The sequence below is a fragment of the Lissotriton helveticus genome, chromosome 5_1 (assembly GCF_964261635.1).
Source record: "Lissotriton helveticus chromosome 5_1, aLisHel1.1, whole genome shotgun sequence".
In the NCBI taxonomy this organism is placed as follows: domain Eukaryota; kingdom Metazoa; phylum Chordata; class Amphibia; order Caudata; family Salamandridae; genus Lissotriton; species Lissotriton helveticus.
In genome coordinates this window covers 1,181,421,860-1,181,440,885 of record NC_136065.1, presented here as the reverse complement: position 1 = coordinate 1,181,440,885, position 19,026 = coordinate 1,181,421,860, and the positions used below count along the sequence as shown (strand labels likewise).

The 19,026-nt window shown below is 47.4% G+C and overlaps 1 protein-coding gene across 1 annotated transcript in view; it reads right to left on the bottom strand.

The window, feature by feature from the left end:
- The window catches only part of ATRNL1 (attractin like 1), a 2,439,979-nt gene that overhangs the window by 407,861 nt on the left and 2,013,092 nt on the right, over window positions 1-19,026 (bottom strand). The window contains exon 27 of the mRNA XM_078643887.1: window positions 2,411-2,518. Within this exon, the coding sequence (XP_078500013.1) occupies window positions 2,411-2,518 (108 nt within the window). The remainder of the gene's footprint in view (window positions 1-2,410; window positions 2,519-19,026) is intronic.

Below are 19,026 nucleotides of genomic sequence, written 5' to 3'. Positions count from 1 at the left end.
GAGGAAATGGGTACTGTGAAAAAACATTACATTTTGAAAAACTTCAAAGAGAGAAGGCACAGTAGTCTCAGAGCAGCAGTGGGGCATGGCGGACACTAGAAGGTCAAATTTACTATTTTAATTCTTGTCTTAGAATATCTGGGAACAGAGCAACCTTCCCCAATATTCCTGGAGGCTTATTTGGCATTCTAACTCCAGTCCTGAAATATTTGGGGAAAGTTATAAATACCCTAACTATTTTTAGGAAAGGTTGAAAAGTAGTAATTTTGAATGGGAGAAAGTGCTGCCCCGAGGGCACAGCTCAGGGCAAAACTAGGAATACATCAGTTGGACCACTGCCTACTCCCCCTGAAGATGCAACGCCAATTCTCAAAGGGGAGGAGGTCCACAGGCAACTCCTTCCTCTTTGCGAATCAGTTACCAGCCATACTTGGGAGTCAGTAACTTATCAATGGTTTTGGTAATCAAAATAAAACAAAGCAATTTGAAAGGGATATCCTAAACATGTGCCTTCAAACTTCCATTCGGTTTACATTTCTAAACCTATTTTAGGAGTAGGCCAACGTTTAGGTTTAGTACATAGCAAATGACTTTCAAGAAGTCATAAACCCTTTGATTTTGCAAATTGGAGGGGTTGCGGCAACTAAACAGTTTAGTACATCTGGCTCTATGTGGTTTTTTTTTCATTGGAGGATGAAGCTCCTGCCCTGTGCTAGTACTTAACATGCTCTTGATTGACAACTGTGGTTGTGACGTAAGCAGTAAACCATTTCATAATTGATCCAGGCTGCAATCTTTGTGAGTTTTTTGCAAGTGTTTTGCAGACCCCTGGCCACAGGAAAGCACAGCGTTTGGGTGATTAATATAAAGTGATATGTTCTAATTAACTGCCAATTACTGTAAGAATGTTTTAAGAAAACACTTTGTGACTGTGCTTGAGCGGGCAAAATATGCCCTGGTGCCATCAGGAGCAGGTTTTCAGCCAGTTCACAACAAATTACAATGCCTTGTATCCAGTCGATTAAAACACATTTCGGGCAAAAGACATACATAGTTCACCTGGTATAGGAAGGTATTCTTTTATTTTGGAAAAGAAGTATAAATATAAAGGTCTTGTGAAATGTAGTTGGTTATGTTAAGAGAAATTGCATAGAGCATATTTTCAATGTTATTTTACTGTCCGCTGCCTTATTACAATTCAATATCATGCCGGGTCCTTGTTGTTACAACACCCCACAATGCACTGTAGGGAATACAAAAAAAGTCATTCTATTGTACTGAAGTGGATCGTATTATTTTTTTCTTGTGTAAATATTTTATTTGAAAACGAAGTGATTCATTCAGGAAAAAAGCACTGAGCTCCAAGCAATCCAGTCTGTAAAATGCAGCCTCGCTAGCCACACAGAAGTTAAAGGTCACTGTATGTAAATGATGCATGTGAAGATTTTAATAAAGATACCAACAATTTAGCAACCTCGCTAGCCACACAGAAGTTAAAGGTCACTCTATGTAAAATGATGCATGTGAAGATTATAATAAAGATCCCAACAATTTAGCAGCCTCGCTAGCCACACAGAAGTTAAAGGTCACTGTATGTAAATGATCCATGTGAAGATTTTAATAAAGATACCAACAATTTAGACTGTGGTCCAAGAGAGGAGACCCAGGAGTCTAATAAACCCCATTTAAAGTCCAATACAAACAGGCCTTGGCCAGAGTATCCTGCGCAGCCTCAGTGTTTCAAGTGCAGGGTAATCAAAGCAACACTTGGAGAACCCTCCGAAGGGCGACAGTTCTCGCGAACCACTGGGCAGCGCTGAATCACTCATGAACCAGACACAATGGAGTTCTTGAACCCATCAAACAGACTCCCAGTGCAGGGAAGGCGAGCTGGGGTGATGTAACCAGTCAACCCAAAAGTAGAAGTCTTGACAGCCCCAAAACATTAGGGAAACACCGTAGACCTGAGCAACCACTGCAAAGTGCTCAGATTTTGTGGAACTCGCAAGAGATACAGGCGTGAAGGCTTTTGCACCAGAAACCCTTGTCAGTCTCATCAAAGCCTCAGAATGCCACCTTTCATATATTCATGACTCCATACCTTTCCAATTACGCCACACTAGCGATCAGTCTTCATTTAAAACTCCTTAAAACGATACATTCAATATGGTTTAATCTGGAATTGGCAATTGGATTTTTCTGCTTTTAGAAATAGACCCGGAACAATCTTCGGAGTAGCTGTCCCCCTCTACAAAACCTTTCATTCATCTGCGGTGCACAAATTCACACTCATGGAGCTACCAAATATGACAGCAAAAAAATGTGCTTGATGTCGGCAGCAGGTACTGAGGCCAGCAGCAATACACAATACTCAACAGCCACCACCCCCTCATGGAGACAATGCGCCTACCTCCAGTGGACCACGAATGAAGTCTGCATGTTCATCCCCCACCTCCAGAGCCACGTCCACAGAGGCGAAGGGCCTGCTGGCCATCTGCTGCCTCTCACGCATGAGTTGCTGGGGATGAAAGGAATAAAGATTTATCTTCGAATAAAAGGGCAAAAGCAACAGTTTAAATCTCTACTGGTCACTGGCAATTGCTTACACATTTTCTAATTGCTGATTTTAGGATGTAACACAATTTAAAAAATATATAGCACAAACTATTTTCAAATACTCCTCGAAAAGAACAGAAGGGAGAAGAGTTACCATACATAGCGAGGGAGCGTTTGTATGTTTAAACTAAAATGTGCAGTAATATTAGTCACTCTGTACCTTAATTCACGTGTATACTGTCGTGGAGCTAATGCAATTAAAACAAAATCATTATGATGTGTGAATGTATTTTTAGCTTAGGATAACTAAGCCTCATTTAGGATCTGACGCCATCTTGTTCAAAATGGATGCCATATCATGATGTTCATTCTGTGTTTTTATTTCTTGACTGGCATTACTTGCAGCAAGATGTGGATTATTTATTTCTAAATGACACTGTTCTCGAAGAGCTTGCTAGAGGAAATCCTTTTGCTACAATGTCCAAGATACTTTCTGCCGGTAGTGCATTAATTCACAATGGTTTTCTCTTGTTTATGTTACTAATTTGTTCTAACACCCTTGAATGATATTAGGTCAGACTGGCTGAATCAATATTCATGTAGTGGGTTAGTGCTGAGGTGATAGGGTTATGTGATGTTTTGAAATTGGAAAATGTGATTTCTTTGAGTAATGTTCATTCTATGCTGACTTTGCAGTTGCTGTAATTTCTATGCAGGAAAATTGCATTTAAACCGTTGCATTTGGGGTGAGCGAGGCACCTTTACTGAGCTTCTAGGGATGCAGTTCGATTTCTTACTGATGTTGCTACACTGTTGAGGCTTGGTATTTCTCAGATGCTTGCCCATTATTGTATTATTCAGTATGCTGATAGCGTTCATGGCAAATGACTTCTATGTGATTGAAGGAGTTTACTACTGCATTTGCAATTTACTGTTTTGTATATTATGTCTTTAATGTTTGTACTAAACCTTCATGCTTTTCTAATCTTGAGCTCCATTTTTGAGTCAGTCCTTTCTTTTGTGACTATTCTGAAATGCTGTTTTTATTCTGGTCTCTAGGGACACTGTGACTCATAGACTTTGAGGTTAACACCGTTGCGATTCACCCAATGTTTGGGCACAACACTACTACAGGTATTTTAGGGCCATGCATGCCCACATTAGTGCCATTTCCCCCTATTACCTGTTTAATTCTTACACTCCCTCCCTCCTGCTGCAATCTGCTGCTCAGTATGCTAAATAGTAATAGGTAAAGAGGCCTACAAGGGATTTACTTTAGGAAACTAAGATGAAATAATTGGCAAAATTACTTGAAATGATTAGCCCAAAATCGTGACAAACGTGAAGAATCTATAAAACAATTTTACTCATTCAAAATTCCAGTTGATATATAATTTAATCATAACCAATTAGCAAAACACTGGTGTAAATTTCTCAATTCAAACTCATTTAATGTGGTTGAATAACATTTAGGGTACACAAACTGATATCTAAACACAATGACAAAGGCAGATAAATAATTCATACAAATGATAGCCTTCAAATCATTCGTGTCAACATCTATTCCTAACAGATAATTTGACAGTGAAAAACTAAAGGCAGAAAACAATTGCTGACAGAAAAAATGGCAAAGGAATTAGATGAACTTATTGACGTTTCGGTCTGTTGTGGCTTAAAAGTCCATCAGACCATCTTCAGGACGATGAATGTCGAGTAAAAATTGACCCTTATTAGCTGGTCAAGCAATAGCATTGAACCAGATGATTGGTTGAAGTTACAAAAAGTTCCAGGCCCAAGACTCCGGACTTGCAGGTTATTGGAAAACCTGATGAATATCCAAACCAATTAGACAAACTTCAACATGCAACCTGAAGGGGTTTGCTCAGGATAACACTTGTTTCAATCGAGTGATTCGTACGGGGCCCGGCTCCTCAAGAAATGCTGCTGTCTCAACAGTTAATATTTAACTGCCCAAGCCTCCAAGGGTATATTAGGTTTCCCATTTTGTTTAAAGTATGCTAAATGACACATTTTTGTATTTCATCACTTTTTATGACCAAGTTAATTGTAATATAGGGTGAGGACCAGCAAAACAGATTCCCAGATATGGTCGAAAATTGCTACTATTGGGCTGCTTTGGACTCTCATGCCAATCTCTGGGGATAGAGGTGAAGTGCTGAAAGTGTTTAATGCTCCAGGAAAGTTTGTCTGTGCGAAGGTCTGAATGGAGTGTACGGGAAGTGGATATGGACTCGGTTACTTGCGCAGACCGTAGGTGTACCCGTTGAAGGAGGAGTGAGAGGTGTAGGAGAGATCAGATTGCGGAATTACAGTGCTCTAAAATGCATGTGCTAATACCACTACTCAATAACACTATTGCCCTTTGCCCTCTTTATGTTAGCATCATTGACCAGAAGCAGACATGGTACCTTATTACAATCCTTATTTAGAAGTGTGTAATTAGGAGTAAGCAGTGATCATGGAAGCAAGCTGAATGAAACTATAGACCACCAAGCTGGTCTAGTCTCATCACTTCTCGACCACCTGCACATCAGTGGATCTTGAATGACAGAATCTGAATGCTTGATTTTCTACTTCCTGAGCTTCCCTGTGCTTTTATTGTCTTTTGATGAACCCCAACCTCTTTTCTGGGAGTTTGATCCATGCCTTGGCCACCCTAGCCACAAGGAATTGTACCAAACTCACAATATTCTATAGATTTTCCATCCAATTCCCTTATTGGTCTAATTTCTTCTACAGTGTAGTGATGTCAAGATCATGTTCACCTTTAATTCTTTATTTACACATTAACCAAACACAGGCACTTTTCAACCTCCGTTGGGGAAGGGGACAAGGGACAAGAACATCACGCCTACTTCAGCTATGCTATAAAGGAGATTCTACTGCAAGCCAATCCATACCAAACACTTCAAAACACGTAGATAAATATATTAGAGGCACTTTCCTGCATCTTTCAAAGCAAAACCAGGGCACTCGAATTTTATTGATTAAGTGTGCAATTGCAAAAAACGGCCTCCTGGCGCTGCAATAGAACTGAGCAACCATCACAGCTAAACCACAGACATGAAATGATCGACATCTAAAAAGACATGGTGACATGCCATGCAAAGATGGCAGAAGGCGAAAAACAGTAACATTTGACCAAATTTGCAAACCATATCCCCCCAAGTTAAAAACAGGTTAGACTTTAATGCACTGATAGTTAAGTTTTTAGTTGTTTCCTGAACCTGGATAAATTCATCTGATTATGGAGATAAAATGGAGCTAATGCCAACCCTTAGCTACTAGATTGAAAACGACTGGACACCTCGAGGAGCCTTACTAATCCTGGAGGCTTGGAAAAGAGATGCCGGAGAAAAATGGAGAGGACTGGACGGACAATATTGACAAAAAAGACGACGAATGAGGGGCCAAAATTGTTAAGGGCCCTAAACAAAAGCATAACCTTGTGAAGAAAATGCATTTTCGAACCAGCAACCAAGGTAGATTCTGTAAACGATGGGAAATAGATGCATGTAGCGGCAAGTTCAGGAACAGATGTGCAGCACTATTCTAAACCAGCTGAAGACGTTGAGTAGAATATGCAAGTAGACCCAGGTAATGAGCAATGCAATAACCCAACCGAGCTCCTGACATGGCTCCATTAATAGGAAAGGAAAATGAATATGGTAAAAAATAAAAAAGGGAGGATTGTTCTTCACAACTTCTGAATTAGGAAACAAGAGGATGTAAATTTATCAACACTTCCATTTTTGAGTCCAAAGCACTATGGCAGTCTCAAGAGATGAATTAAGCAGCTGACAATCACTTGGCTAATTCAGGAGCTGCTAAATGGATCACGCACACAGGACATGGATCATCAGGAGAGCCTAATTTAACAATATTCACAGCTTTTAGAATACATTCAGGTGAGACAGACCTGAAAACAGAAAAGGTATGAACTGATGGCTGTTATTCTGTAGCTGTGGCTAAAGATGTCTCAAGGTACAAAGAAAACTACTGGTAAATTGCCTACATTTTCTCTATAAAATACTTGGAATGTATAAAGTGGACCGTCCATCAGGATGTCTTCTTGTCGGAAGTGTTGTGAAATATTTAGTATCAGAAGCCATTTTGGCTACTGTATCCAAAATCTATCCAGCAATGAAAGTGGGGTCTTGAACAGAGTGCAACCCATCTGATGACCCCCCCGACCGTGCTTTACAGTAGATACACTTCTAGCTTTAATGGTCATCCACTCACAATGTACCCACATTCTATCCAGTCTCTTGCACCTCAGGGCCTTGTCAGATGTTTTAACCACTTTAGGCTGTCAGTTTAGCCCTACGGGTTTACCAAGTATCCCGTCGAGGGACTCATGGCATCACTATGGAAAGCAGATTATAAAATATCAATATCCTAGGCACAAAAACACAACAAATCAGGAACTCAAGAGATAAAACATTGAGTTACTGCCAGTTTAGAGCTACGGCTAGGCATGGAGTTGCCATGATGTAATGGTGTTAATGTTTAGACATTCATAGAAATAGAGGAGAGCTTCTTGTTCTTGTGCAACCTGTTACTGAAGGAATGTGTAAGTGAGCCCCACATCCTTTCTGGTCTAAAGCACATGATTTCCCACAGCAGCTATGGCACAAGGTTTTTCAGAGTTGCTAGGAAATGCCTTTTCCTGTTTTGTTGCTCCCTCTTCCCCGGCAACATGCTGGAGTCAACCTTCTTCCATACGTTTGCTACAATACAGATAATTGGAGTTTAACCAATGTTTTGGTCTAGAAAGATCTGCTTGAAGAGCGTTGCCAAGCAAGGTACCTGTAAGGTATACATATGTACCTGGACAACGAAAAAGGACTTGGTGAAAACTGTTCAGGAGAGACCGATCGCATGAATTATCACAATGAGGGAAATATGCCAAGCGTTTGAAACTAACTTCCAGATTGACATTCTTGATTAAATTATTTTAGTAACTTTTCTACGCACACATCTACCACCTGGATGACAATGGAGTGCTTTTGGAGTCTAGGAGACCTTTCCAGTTCTGGGATTCTAGTTGACTGAAGTCAAGATGGACTGTAGTAAGTGTGATTGGATATAGAAAATCATGTCTGTCTATTGTATGCCTCTTTCTAATCATGTCTTGGGTCTTAGTAGTTCACTTTGTTCCACAGATGCTCTATTTCATTTTCTCATAGACCTGAGTCGGTGGATCACCTTCAGCTAATCCTACTGTGGTCCTGTTTTGAGTGTTTTTTTTAGTATTTTTCTTCACATCCCCTCTGCACACCCTCCTGTCGTTTTAGGTCTTGCCTACTAGACAGCATGGTTAAAACTATTGGGAAAGCAAATAGATCCCAAAGGCGAGACCCATTGGCTTTGTCAATGCTTGTGTTGGTCTGTTCCCTGCTTTTGATGGGCAAATTCCCCCCTCTCCGTCCTCTGTAGTCTATTCTAGTGCTGATTCTCTTTAATCACCACCCACCCCTCATTTTTTCCACTTTGTTTTAACAAAAGACTATTAAAACTCCAGTTCTCTACTTGGGCTCCTCCTCCATGCCTCTTACTGCAGCCAAATGTTGTAACTCTCCTACTTTTTTTATAATACTTACATCCTCAAACAATTCAAATACCCTGAGACTTTGTTAAGGGAACAGCCATCATTTGAAGTTCTTGAAAAGCTGAACTGTGGCATGAAGCACTATTTTAAAAAGGTTATCCTTATTACAGGTTTCCAATCCAACCCTCTTTAAAATTGTACTTTTGTGCAAAGGTGACCACAATGCACTTGAGGGAATTGGACACAATAATTTGTAATATGTTTGTAACGCAATAATTCTGCAACCGCACCACGGAGGCTGCATCTGATGGTCCAAGGGGTCCAAGTTATTCTGGAATCAGGGGGGGTGATGAATTTTCAAAGTGGTGGGGCGTGCAAGTTTGAGAGGAGTTCAACCTAGCGAGTGAACAATCTGACTGACATAAGAGGGGCTTTCCTGCAAGACAATTTTGAAAAACACCAGCAAATGGCACATTTTAAAGCAAATTTTAATGAAGAATTTGGTGAAAAGACAATAAGGGCGTTCCTCAAAGTCATTAAAGTACCACAGACAAATGTTGCACTATTTAGGGGGTGATGAAGTTCAAGTTGACATGCCTGGAGATAAGGGAAGCAGCGAGGAGATGAACACAACGCACCTTTGCAATACGGGGAGTATATAAACAAAGGAAATCACCTACTGTAACTTGAAGTACAGAAAATAATCCATTTACAACAAACCCATTGCCTGACCTTATGTCAGCTTTATCAGATCGCGCCTCAGTACCACAGGGTACACTTTTTCACTTTAGAAGAAGCAACGCAGTCCCTAAAATTGGGGTGCGGGGGAAGACACTGAGAGCTTGAGCAAAAACTCGAACCAGGTACTTGGCTCGGGCTCAGCTTGAGGTCCTCCTGGAACCTCGAGCCCAAAACGAGCCGAGCTTTCATGAGGCCTAAGCCTGCCAGCCAAGCTTTAACCTCATGCACTACGGAGTAAAGACAATGCAGTGGCATCTCATGAAAAAAGGAGAGAGAAATAATTACCTATCGAGTTGGTGAATTACACAATGTTAAACAAGAAAACCTGGGCTCAGCCCCGGCTTCACAGTTAGACCATATTGTGCGATGCTAGACCAACTTTTTATTTCAATGTGGCTATGAGCCTCTTTTTTTATCACATGCACGAGTTCCTTCAAATGCACGGGTTCAGGATAGGTGCTGCGCAAAAACCTCGATTTTCATTCTATAGACTATAATGCTAGTCCGTCGGTCATAAGAATCTAGGCCACATATAGGGTGCCCTTGCCAACTAACTTGCTAACGTCACGCCAGGGGGAGGGCATACATGTTTCTAAATTCATCTTTTAAAATGACCACTTTCAAATAACACCTCTCAATGCCTAGATATATTCCATATGTTAAAGAAATACGCTATTCAGAAGAGTCTTTATCATGTTTTAGATTACATTTGTTGCTTGATTTACACGCCAACTATTTTCAAGAAGCAAGGCTTGGCTCATGCAATAGGTTTTTAGAGCCAAGTTCGCCTTAGCTCGAATCTCCCCGTTGATCTGTCGGTTCTCATAACTCCAATTTCGAGTAGTAAATGCTTACACTCCCATTATTTAGTTTTTTCACAGCAGGCTCTGTCACTGTAAAAATAAAACTAAAATCTCACACTTTAACAACAGGAACAAAAAGCTTCAAATTTTCTGAAAAATATGCAGTGGTGGCTCCTCCACTAAGGCGGAGGAACGTCGCCCCACTGCTTCACAGCAGTGAAGTAAAGGAAACATGAAATCATTAACTTGCATTATCATTTTATGTTATTATCATTTTATATTTCCTTCTGCTGCAGCTTTGCATTTGGGGAAGGGCTGCTCCAACGACAGAGAAGTAGGAGAGGATTTCTTTGCCCACATGACTGTTTGGCCGATCGTCCTGGGCCATCTAAACATTCTTGCGCGCTTCACATTGTCTCCATCCAGGCTGCATTACAGCCTACGTGGAAAACATGCCCAGGCTCCAATTCCCTGGGTGAGCGGCGATCCATGGCGCTCAGACCAATCACAATGCTGTATTGGAAGAATTGTGATTGGCTCTCGGGAGGTGGGGAGCTGGGTGTTTGCTGCTGTCTACTGCATCCTGCTGCGGGACTGAAGTCAGGAAGAAGAGAACGGAGAGGCAGCTGCCGGCCAGCCCTCACAGGTAAGTGCTTTTTTTTACTTTATTCATCCCACCTGCCCGCACCACCCGGGTCCGGTAGCAGCTGCTACTGAAAATACATCCTGGAATCCTTAATGTACACAAAAAAGAAAATCACACAGCAACTTCATACATACCTGTCTAACTGATCTTGTTTCTGTGCACGAGAATTGTGAACTTGTGTGCAGCTTTCAAAGTGTGGAAGGATGGTCAGGGGTACACCGGAGACAGCATCTCTTTTCAATTAACCAATGAACGGTCTCGAGAGCCAACGTTGTCTATTACATTCCTAATTCTTACCACGGGCTGACAAGAGGTATCACAACTTATAACATACGCCACTCTTCTAGAACAAAATGGCAACCTCCACCCATGGGTGTACACCAGCAAGGCTCTCTCACCTGGCAGCTGGTGTCCTGCGGCATCCCAGCCTGGCAACAATCCACACTGCTGTACTGCGGCTGCTTGTGCGCGACACAGTCAACATCTTTCTTAGTTTTTTATATATACACCATTTTAGAATGAGGAACATTTCCATTGAACAATATTTTGATTAAATGTGGGCCAAACATTTTAAAAAACAGGAAATGAAGTGCAATGATCAGCACGACGAGCTAGAGGAAAGCCAACCACTTGCGCATTGATATAACTACAGCCTTGTGTGTAGCACTGGTCCCTGCTGAGAGGCCGGATGAGCAGGATGGAAGAACTGACCGAGGGTAGTGACTCAAGTGGCGCTACAGCACACTGGCCCCACCAAACTGCACAGCATCAAAACCCCATCATTGGCTACATCAATGCCGGCTGTACATGAATCAGAGCTTGGATCTGAGAATTAAAAATGTAAGGTAGGGGGACAGAAGCGTCCCTCAAGAAGCGTACATTACAGTTTAAAATGTATTTGTCAACAGAAATATGCCAAAGTGGCACCGGTGAGTCTACTCTGAATGACGTGATGTTGAGTAGAGTTGAGTTCAATGGTACATTAACTTCCACCGCTGACAGCGCCAAGTCCATACTCAGGGCCTTCAAGCACGTGCACTGCGTGGATGACGAGGTGACATAGGCGAAACTCTCGTCAACTTCCTTAGTGCACAACGCCTTGACTGGTGCTGTGCTCAAGGGAAAGAGCATTGCGTCACCAGCAAGGGGCAGTAACATGACCAATCACTGTGTGGGTTCAACATATGGCCACACAGTGATAGGCTGCACTCTGTAGACCTCCCTCCCCTGTGCTGCCTTTTGAAACCGGTCCGCATGAACTGGCCAAACTGAACTGCTGAGACCAAAACCAATCATTGCATTGCTCTCATGCTGCTTATAGCAATAAACAGCATGAGAGCAGCGCAAGGATTTGTCTGGGCAGGCTAACTCAGCGCTCCAAAGAAGACCAGTGCGGCTGTCCTGTGTTCCTCCAGATTCCTTAACATAGCCTGGATCAAATGGCCTGTAGTGCGCATGTCGGACTGGTACTCGTAAGAGACCTGTCCATCTCGACACGCGCACTTGACTTTCGCCTTGATACTACCTGGTAGTGCCAATGCCATTTTATAAGATTGCGCCCACCCTAGGGTATAACACCCAATTAACTCAGCTTCCTGGCTTGGGGAAAACAAAAATAAAAATGCAGCTAGTATTTGTAAGTAAGGGTTGTGGTGGGTTACAGTGAGGTGGCAATTACGTTTCGCCCCATTGGATGGGCCCCTCTTGTCTGGAACACTCTGTCTCCACTGAGCTGCTTACCACTAACTACACCTTCCGTCACAAGGGGAAGGGGCTAGGGAAGCCACAAAGGTCAAAGGGTCGATACTGCTAACAGTGTAATGATGTTATTCGCTCTACTGGAAGGAAGAGACACAGCAATGAAGCCAGTTTAACACAAAGAGCGTATCCTATAGATGAGGAATACAGCAATCTCATTCACAATCACTCCAGGAACTGATAAGTACGAAACCCTGAGCTCTACCAATGTTCACAGAAGCACGGATAGGTCGACTTTTATGCTTGCCACTGTGGAATGTTATCAGGAGTGAGTACAGGATGGGCTACTGCCGGGCCTGGTGGCCGCAGGAGATACACGGGCCAGGTGGCCGCAGGAGATACACAGGCCAAATCCTCCATTAATGCTTGAAGGCAACTGGTCCATCCTAAGATAGATTTCCTGTAGTTGTTGTGCGACTTGCTGCATCTATTCTCATCCCAGCAGGGATGCTGCTCCTGAGATAGCTGAACTTCCCTTTGGACTGTAAGTGGTCTTATCTTTATCAATCAAAACCTGGGGATCTGATGTGCAGAAAGGCTTGAATGCATTGAGCAAGTGATGGACCCCACCCTGGATCGCAGAGCAAGACAGTGAAATGACACAGTGATGTGGGTCAGACAAGTGAGAGAAGACTACATATGTGAGTACCATCTTATTGATGAAAACACAGTAGATTTCCTATTACAATAAATGCTGTGGCTAATTAGCACAACAATTCCTGCTCAAAAGATGTAGAAATGATGAACCAAGAGGGATATTTCAACTCTACATTCCTCCTATTAAGTGAATCCTGCAGGCCTTGTGTGGCTCAAAACAATGTGCAATGTGCAACAAGTCACAGCAGGTGATATGCAACCTAGACACAAGGCTGCACACATTAAAAGGAGGTAGTAATCGTAAGGGGTAACGCCTCAATTCTAAGAAGCTTTGCAAGCCACAGGGGTAGGACGTAGGAGAAGACAATTATGTTGTAAAAGAACGAAAAGCGGGTTAGGAAAGTTTGGACTATGTGGAAAATAGTTGTGTATAATGTGAGGTAAGATTCATGTACACTTACTTCATATCTCCTTTTTTGTGGGCACAGTTCATAATTTCTATCAGACTCTGTGATGTGTGTGTCATGCTTGCCTTGTGCATCATCCATAGTACTCTACGCGGGTTTCATATTGGGAAATAAGGATTGATGGGACACCAGAGATGGTAAATAACCATCTAAAAGAATAGTGGCTTTAATCTGGACAAAACACATCTTCCTTCTTTACTGCCTACCCTGAAAACACTGTTCTTGTCCCATGAGTTTAATCTTTACTTTATGCTTTAAAAGGCTATCGCTTTGCCGCCTATAGGTCTCTTCCAGCCTGGTGGAGGAGAGAGCAGGTTGTTTCCCAAGTGGATAAAACCAGAACAGATTTCAAATGCCAATGGCTTGCTGTGCATCGAGCAATGAACTAAAAAGCTTCAAGACTTCATGTGTGCTTTAAAAAACAGAAGACTGTATTTTGTGCTTTCAAATGAGCAGTCAACGCACAATCGAAGTGAATTCCACATAATGTACTTGTCATCAGGCTTAGCACAGGCCATATGCTTAATTGTATCGAATTTGCTAAAAATGACGTTTATTTTTGCTCTGGATCCAAAGTGTTGAGTCTATTGCTGCAAAACAATTCCAAAGAAATGTGTTTCTTTGAAGGAAAACAGTGGAATGAACCTCTCCTCTCCATATGAGACAGCAAGCAGGACCCAATGATCTGCAACGACTCCCTCTTATGTGCCGGAGACAGTGATTGTGGGAAAAGCTCTTTCTGCGGGAGCTTGAGTGGGTGCCAGGAATACCATAAGGAAGCAGGATGTTGTCGGATATTCTGGCGATGATACCTTTTCTAAAGGAGACAGAAAAGACTCAACTGGGAGTGAAATAACCCTTTCGGGGACTTACAGGTCAAGGCAAGAGATGGGACTCTCCCAGGCAGAGGACCTGTGGTGCTGTGTTGATGGACAGGTACTCCTTTATTGCATAGTTTACTCTGTGTCACGCCCAACACGAAACTGCAGTTGTTTCAGAGTGCTAAACATTTGATTGAGAGGGGTTTGAAAACAAATCTGTATATCATGGGAAGCTACATGATGTGGTCCTGGGCCCTAAAATGCGATAACTACGAGACTTACCCCACACCCCCTTAAATATGAAATGGCTTCTCGCGCCTCATCTTCCTGATATGACCATGAGTTTTGGCAAAGCATAAAAGGAATTAATGTAGTTATTAAGCTCGTTCGCGCTGCCACTGACGCAACCATATATCCACTCTGAACTTTTCTATGGAAAGCATAAACAGAGCTATAACAATCTGATGTAGACAAACGGTCTATGACGATCTACATTTTACACCTTGGAGAGAATGCGCTCTCCCGCAGACTGGTGTCAGCGGGAAACGTGGGGTATAAACAGGATGCAGCAGGGGGGCAAATCCCTTTACATACCTGGGCTAAACATATGAATAATGTCATTGGTAAAGTAGGGTGGTCCACAAAACCCATTCCATAACATCAGATAGGACTTTCAGAATTGTAATTTAAAAGTTAACAGACCTACTAACAGGCATGGCACCACCGTGTATCACGAAATTGGCACACGGGCTCCTGGTGAAAAATCAATATTACACGGTGAAGTCTAAGGTGAGTTAGACGTGCCTACAAGTCGTATTGGGAGGACACTAGGGCTGTGGAGGTGCCAGGCATGTTGGACACTGGGTACCACTTCCTGTGGGGAGAAGGTGAAAGGCAGGTAGTGAAGGGAAGAAAGGATAATAGGATATTTTAACATGTAGCCTTTGCAACCAATTAAGCTACAACACTTTTCTCCTTGTCACCATTTTTTTTGTGGCAGACTTTAAAAAAAAGAATGTATGAGTTGTCTGTCAGACTGCTTTTCATAACTCCGCCCCTTGTGACTCTACCCCTTTTTTGTTGGCACACCTTGACCCCCCCACACCCCCCCTCAATTTGTGGGTTCCCAGAGTACAGTTTTTCCAGTTCCAACACTGATTTCACGTCATGCCTCTCTAATCCACTACCAGACATTCCCTGCCTCTTTATCTAACACTTGCCGGTTCCTGCTTTCTGCTTTATGGCGGCTTTCGTCTATCTTCGGCCTGCCTTCCACCTCGTGTATTCTCCCTCTCTTGCTCGTGGTCAATGTCTGCTGATGAAAAATAAGTGCCGGTTCCAAAAAAATGAGAACCGGTAGGCCCCACCGGGCCAAATTAAGCCCCGCTCCAATACATAGACAACTTGGCACCATGCACACACGCCGACTCAAGAGAGCAACGATCAAACAGAGAATGGAGAATGGGGATTTGGGGGGGTGGCCGACCAACGGGAGGCTCGCCCCCCCGGGGAAGTTTGGGGCACCAGGGGAGGGGGGGGGGGAGGGGGGAAGTTTTGGCACACGGGGATCGCCGTAGCGGCGTTTTTGGGCTGGTTGGGCGGTTTGGGCTCCTTTTGGGCTGCTTCTGGATGTGGGGCTATATAGCCGGCCATTTTGTGTCACCGCGCACGTTTGTGGTGCGGTGACACAGCAGCCAGGTCGCAGTTAGATTTTGTGGCAGGAATAGTTAGGAGTTGGGGCCCAGCGGTTTGTGTGGCGGCGGTGCGTGTTTTTTTTTTCCGAGCCGTTTGTTTCACGCGGAGGCGTGTGAGGCGCTCAGGCGGTGTGAGGAGCGGTGACCTGTGTCGGCGGTAGGGGGCGTGCGGAATTTGGATGGCGGCGACGGACCCGCGTGTCGTGGAGGCGCTGCGGCTCTTAGAAGAAGCGGGCCGCATGGACTTGATGCGGCCCGACTTGAAGGTGAGGCCGCCGCGGCGCGCTGCCATCGGCGCCGCGGCAGCTGTGGCGGCGTGCGACCCGCCGAGGTCGCGGGTTGTTCAGCGGGGGGGGAGGGGGGGCGGGGGGGCGGATGGGGGAGGCCGGGCGGTGACCAAGGCTCCGGCAAAGGCTCACGCGAAGTCGAAGGGGGGGGCGCGGAGGGCCCGGCAGGCGGGGCGGAAGAGGCCGCTGGCTTTTGTGACCGAAGGGGAGGGGGGGGTGGGGGGAGGACGCGAGGAGGTGAGGGACGCGGTAGAGGCACGGCCGGGTGGCCTGGGGGGTGTGGGGGAGGGGGGTGGGGCCCGGATGGTTGTGGATGGGGAGGGCGGGAGCACTGGAGGGGGGGGGCGGGGGGGGGGTGAGTGAGGAGGGGCCTGCAGGAGGGGAGGGCACAAGTGGCAGCGGGGGGCGCGGGGAAGTGGTGGGGGTAGAGCTGGGGGGGGCGGTTTCGCCGCTGCTCATCGAGGAGACAGATGTGGAAGAGGAGGAGGTGGGGGGTGGGGGGGGGGAAGACACGGAGCTGGACTGGGGTGGGTCATCGGAGGAGGAGGGGGGGGTGGAGGAGGGGGGGGTGGGGGCGAGGGGGCGGTCGTCGCCGGGGCAGGGGGGCCGGGGGGGGAGAGGGGCCGGGAGGGGGAGAGGGGCCGGGGTAGAGGGCGGGGTGAGTCGGAGGCGCTGGGAGGCGTGAGGGAAGGCGGCGGCTCGACCGGCGAGGGGGGTGGGTCGGGGTGGGCGTTTAGGAGGGGCGGGTTTGAGGAGGGGGCTGGGAGCGGGGTTGGGGGCCCGGGCGGGCTGGTGGCGAGTTTTGGGGGGGGTGCGGGGGGCAGTGGCGTGGCCTGGGGGGGAGCAGGGGGAGTGGGGCGTGGAAGGGGGGTGGGGCCGAGTTGGGGTTTCGGGGGGTGGGGCGGGCCGGGGGGATGGGCAGGGGAAGGGGGTTGGGAGCTAGGAGGTGGGAGTGTCCCGTCGCGGCGCGGTGGCCATTCGGCGGGGTGGGGGAGGGGTGCGGCGATGGGGTGGGGGTTTGGCGGAGGGGGCAGCGCGTGGGGGGGCGACGGGGGTGGTTTTTACCCTGGCATGCTGGACTCCACCTTTTTTCCTTGGCAGGAGCTGTTGGTAAGGCGCTCGGGGGAGCAGCATGCGGCTCCCACCCACCGAGTGGATGGGCCGGCTCTGTTTGGTGCGGACGGCCGAGCTCCAGCGAGGGACCTGGCTCACGGACTGGGCGAATGGAGGCGAGACGCGTCTCCGCCGGCCCCTCCCCGATGGGTCTCTACGGCCGCCGGGGTTGGGGGAGTAAGGATGGACACGACTATTTCTGAGTTGCCTGCGAGTGTGGTGAATAGGAGGGGGAGTGTGGACTTGATGGAGTTAATGCGGGTGTGTCGTGAGCGAGCGGGTTTGAGCCGGGCGGAACACCAGCTGGGGGGCCAAGGTGGTGTGGTACCGGCGGATGGTGAGTCTGAGGAGGAGGGTGAGATTCGGGAGGATGGGGGGGCTGGTAATGGTGTTGGAAGTGTATTTCAGGTGCCGGCACGGCAGGAAGCACCCAGAGTGACGGCCCCCTCGGCTCCACTGGTTAGGCGGCGGGATCCAGCAAGGACGCCGACCTTGACGCCAGGTAAGACAGGTGACGGCGCGGGGAGCGCTAAGAGGCGTTGTGTGGTGTCCGTGGGGCCTGGGGGCGATGGGGAGGATGGGTGGCGGTTGGTGCGGGGACGGTATGTACAGGACGCGGGAGTCGGTACAGAAGGCGCGGGGTCAGGCGGGGCGGCGCCGGGCGAAGGAAGCGGGGTTGAGGCGGCGGGCGACAAGGCGTCGGGCGGAAAGGAGGCGGCGGGGGGAAGTAAGGAGAGTTGTGTGATTCCGGTGCGGAAGCTGCCGTACATGGGGTTGACCAAGCCGCTGGGGGCACATCTTTCCGCGGCTACGAAGGAGAGGATTTGGAAGGGGGAGTACATCGATATTTTGAAGTTGCTGCATAGGGAGTTGACATCGAAGGAAGGGTCAAAAGAGGAGGAGCAGGAGTTGGCTAGGCGCCCAAAGGTGCCCCTGACGCTGGACAATTGGTCTGCGGCGTTCCTCATTTACGCGAGCGTGTATTGCGAGAAATTCCCGGACAGGTGCGTCGCGCTCTTTAAATACATGGACGTGGTCCGGAGGGCGCAGGTGACATACGGCGGGTATGCTTGGTCGCACTACGACGAGGAGTTTCGGGCACGCATGGCGGGGGACCCCGAGGCCCAGTGGGGGGAACTGGATTCGGATTTGTACCAGCAGACGATGGGAGGGGCCAAGTTTGGCCGCACCATCTACACGGCCAGCGGTTTGCCGCTGGCGTCCCCCCCCTTTGCGGCGCGCCCCACCCGTGGGGGGGTGGGTCAGGGCGCCTCTGGCAGCCAGGCTGCGGTCGGGGCCTGTTGGGATTTCAATAGGGGTTTCTGCGGGCGGGCGGCGGGCCGTTTCCGGCATGAGTGCTCTTCGTGCGGACGGAACCATCCGGCGCTGCGGTGTTGGGGCACCGGGGGCCCCCCAGGCCAGCTGCCTCCGCAGGGTGGTGGATTTGCCAGGGGAGGTTCAGGCGGGGGGAGGGGTGGGGGCAGAGGGGGGGGAGCAGGGGCTCTGGGAAAAGGCTCGTACGCCGGTTAGGATCGAGCGGATGGAGCCCTGGTTGGCGGCGTATCCGCGGGCGGAGGATGCTGCTGTGCTGCGCCGGGGTTTTCGGGAGGGTTTTCGGTTGGGGTACGAAGGTCCCCGGATTGCTCGCTGGGCGGAAAATCTGAAATCAGTGAACGCGCACAGGGGCATAGTGAGAGAGAAACTGTTCAAGGAGGTCAGGGAAGGGCGGATGGCGGGCCCCTTCACGGCACCGCCGCTGCCAGGTTTGATCATTTCCCCCATCGGGGTGGTGCCTAAGAAGGAGGAAGGGCAGTTCCGACTGATACAGCACTTGTCCTGGCCGGAGGGGGAGTCGGTCAATGCATACATTTCGGCGGATTTGGCGTCTGTGACGTATTCGTCGGTGGACGTGGCGCGACGTCTGGTTGCGGCGGCGGGGCAGGGTGCGCTGTTGGCAAAATGCGACATCAA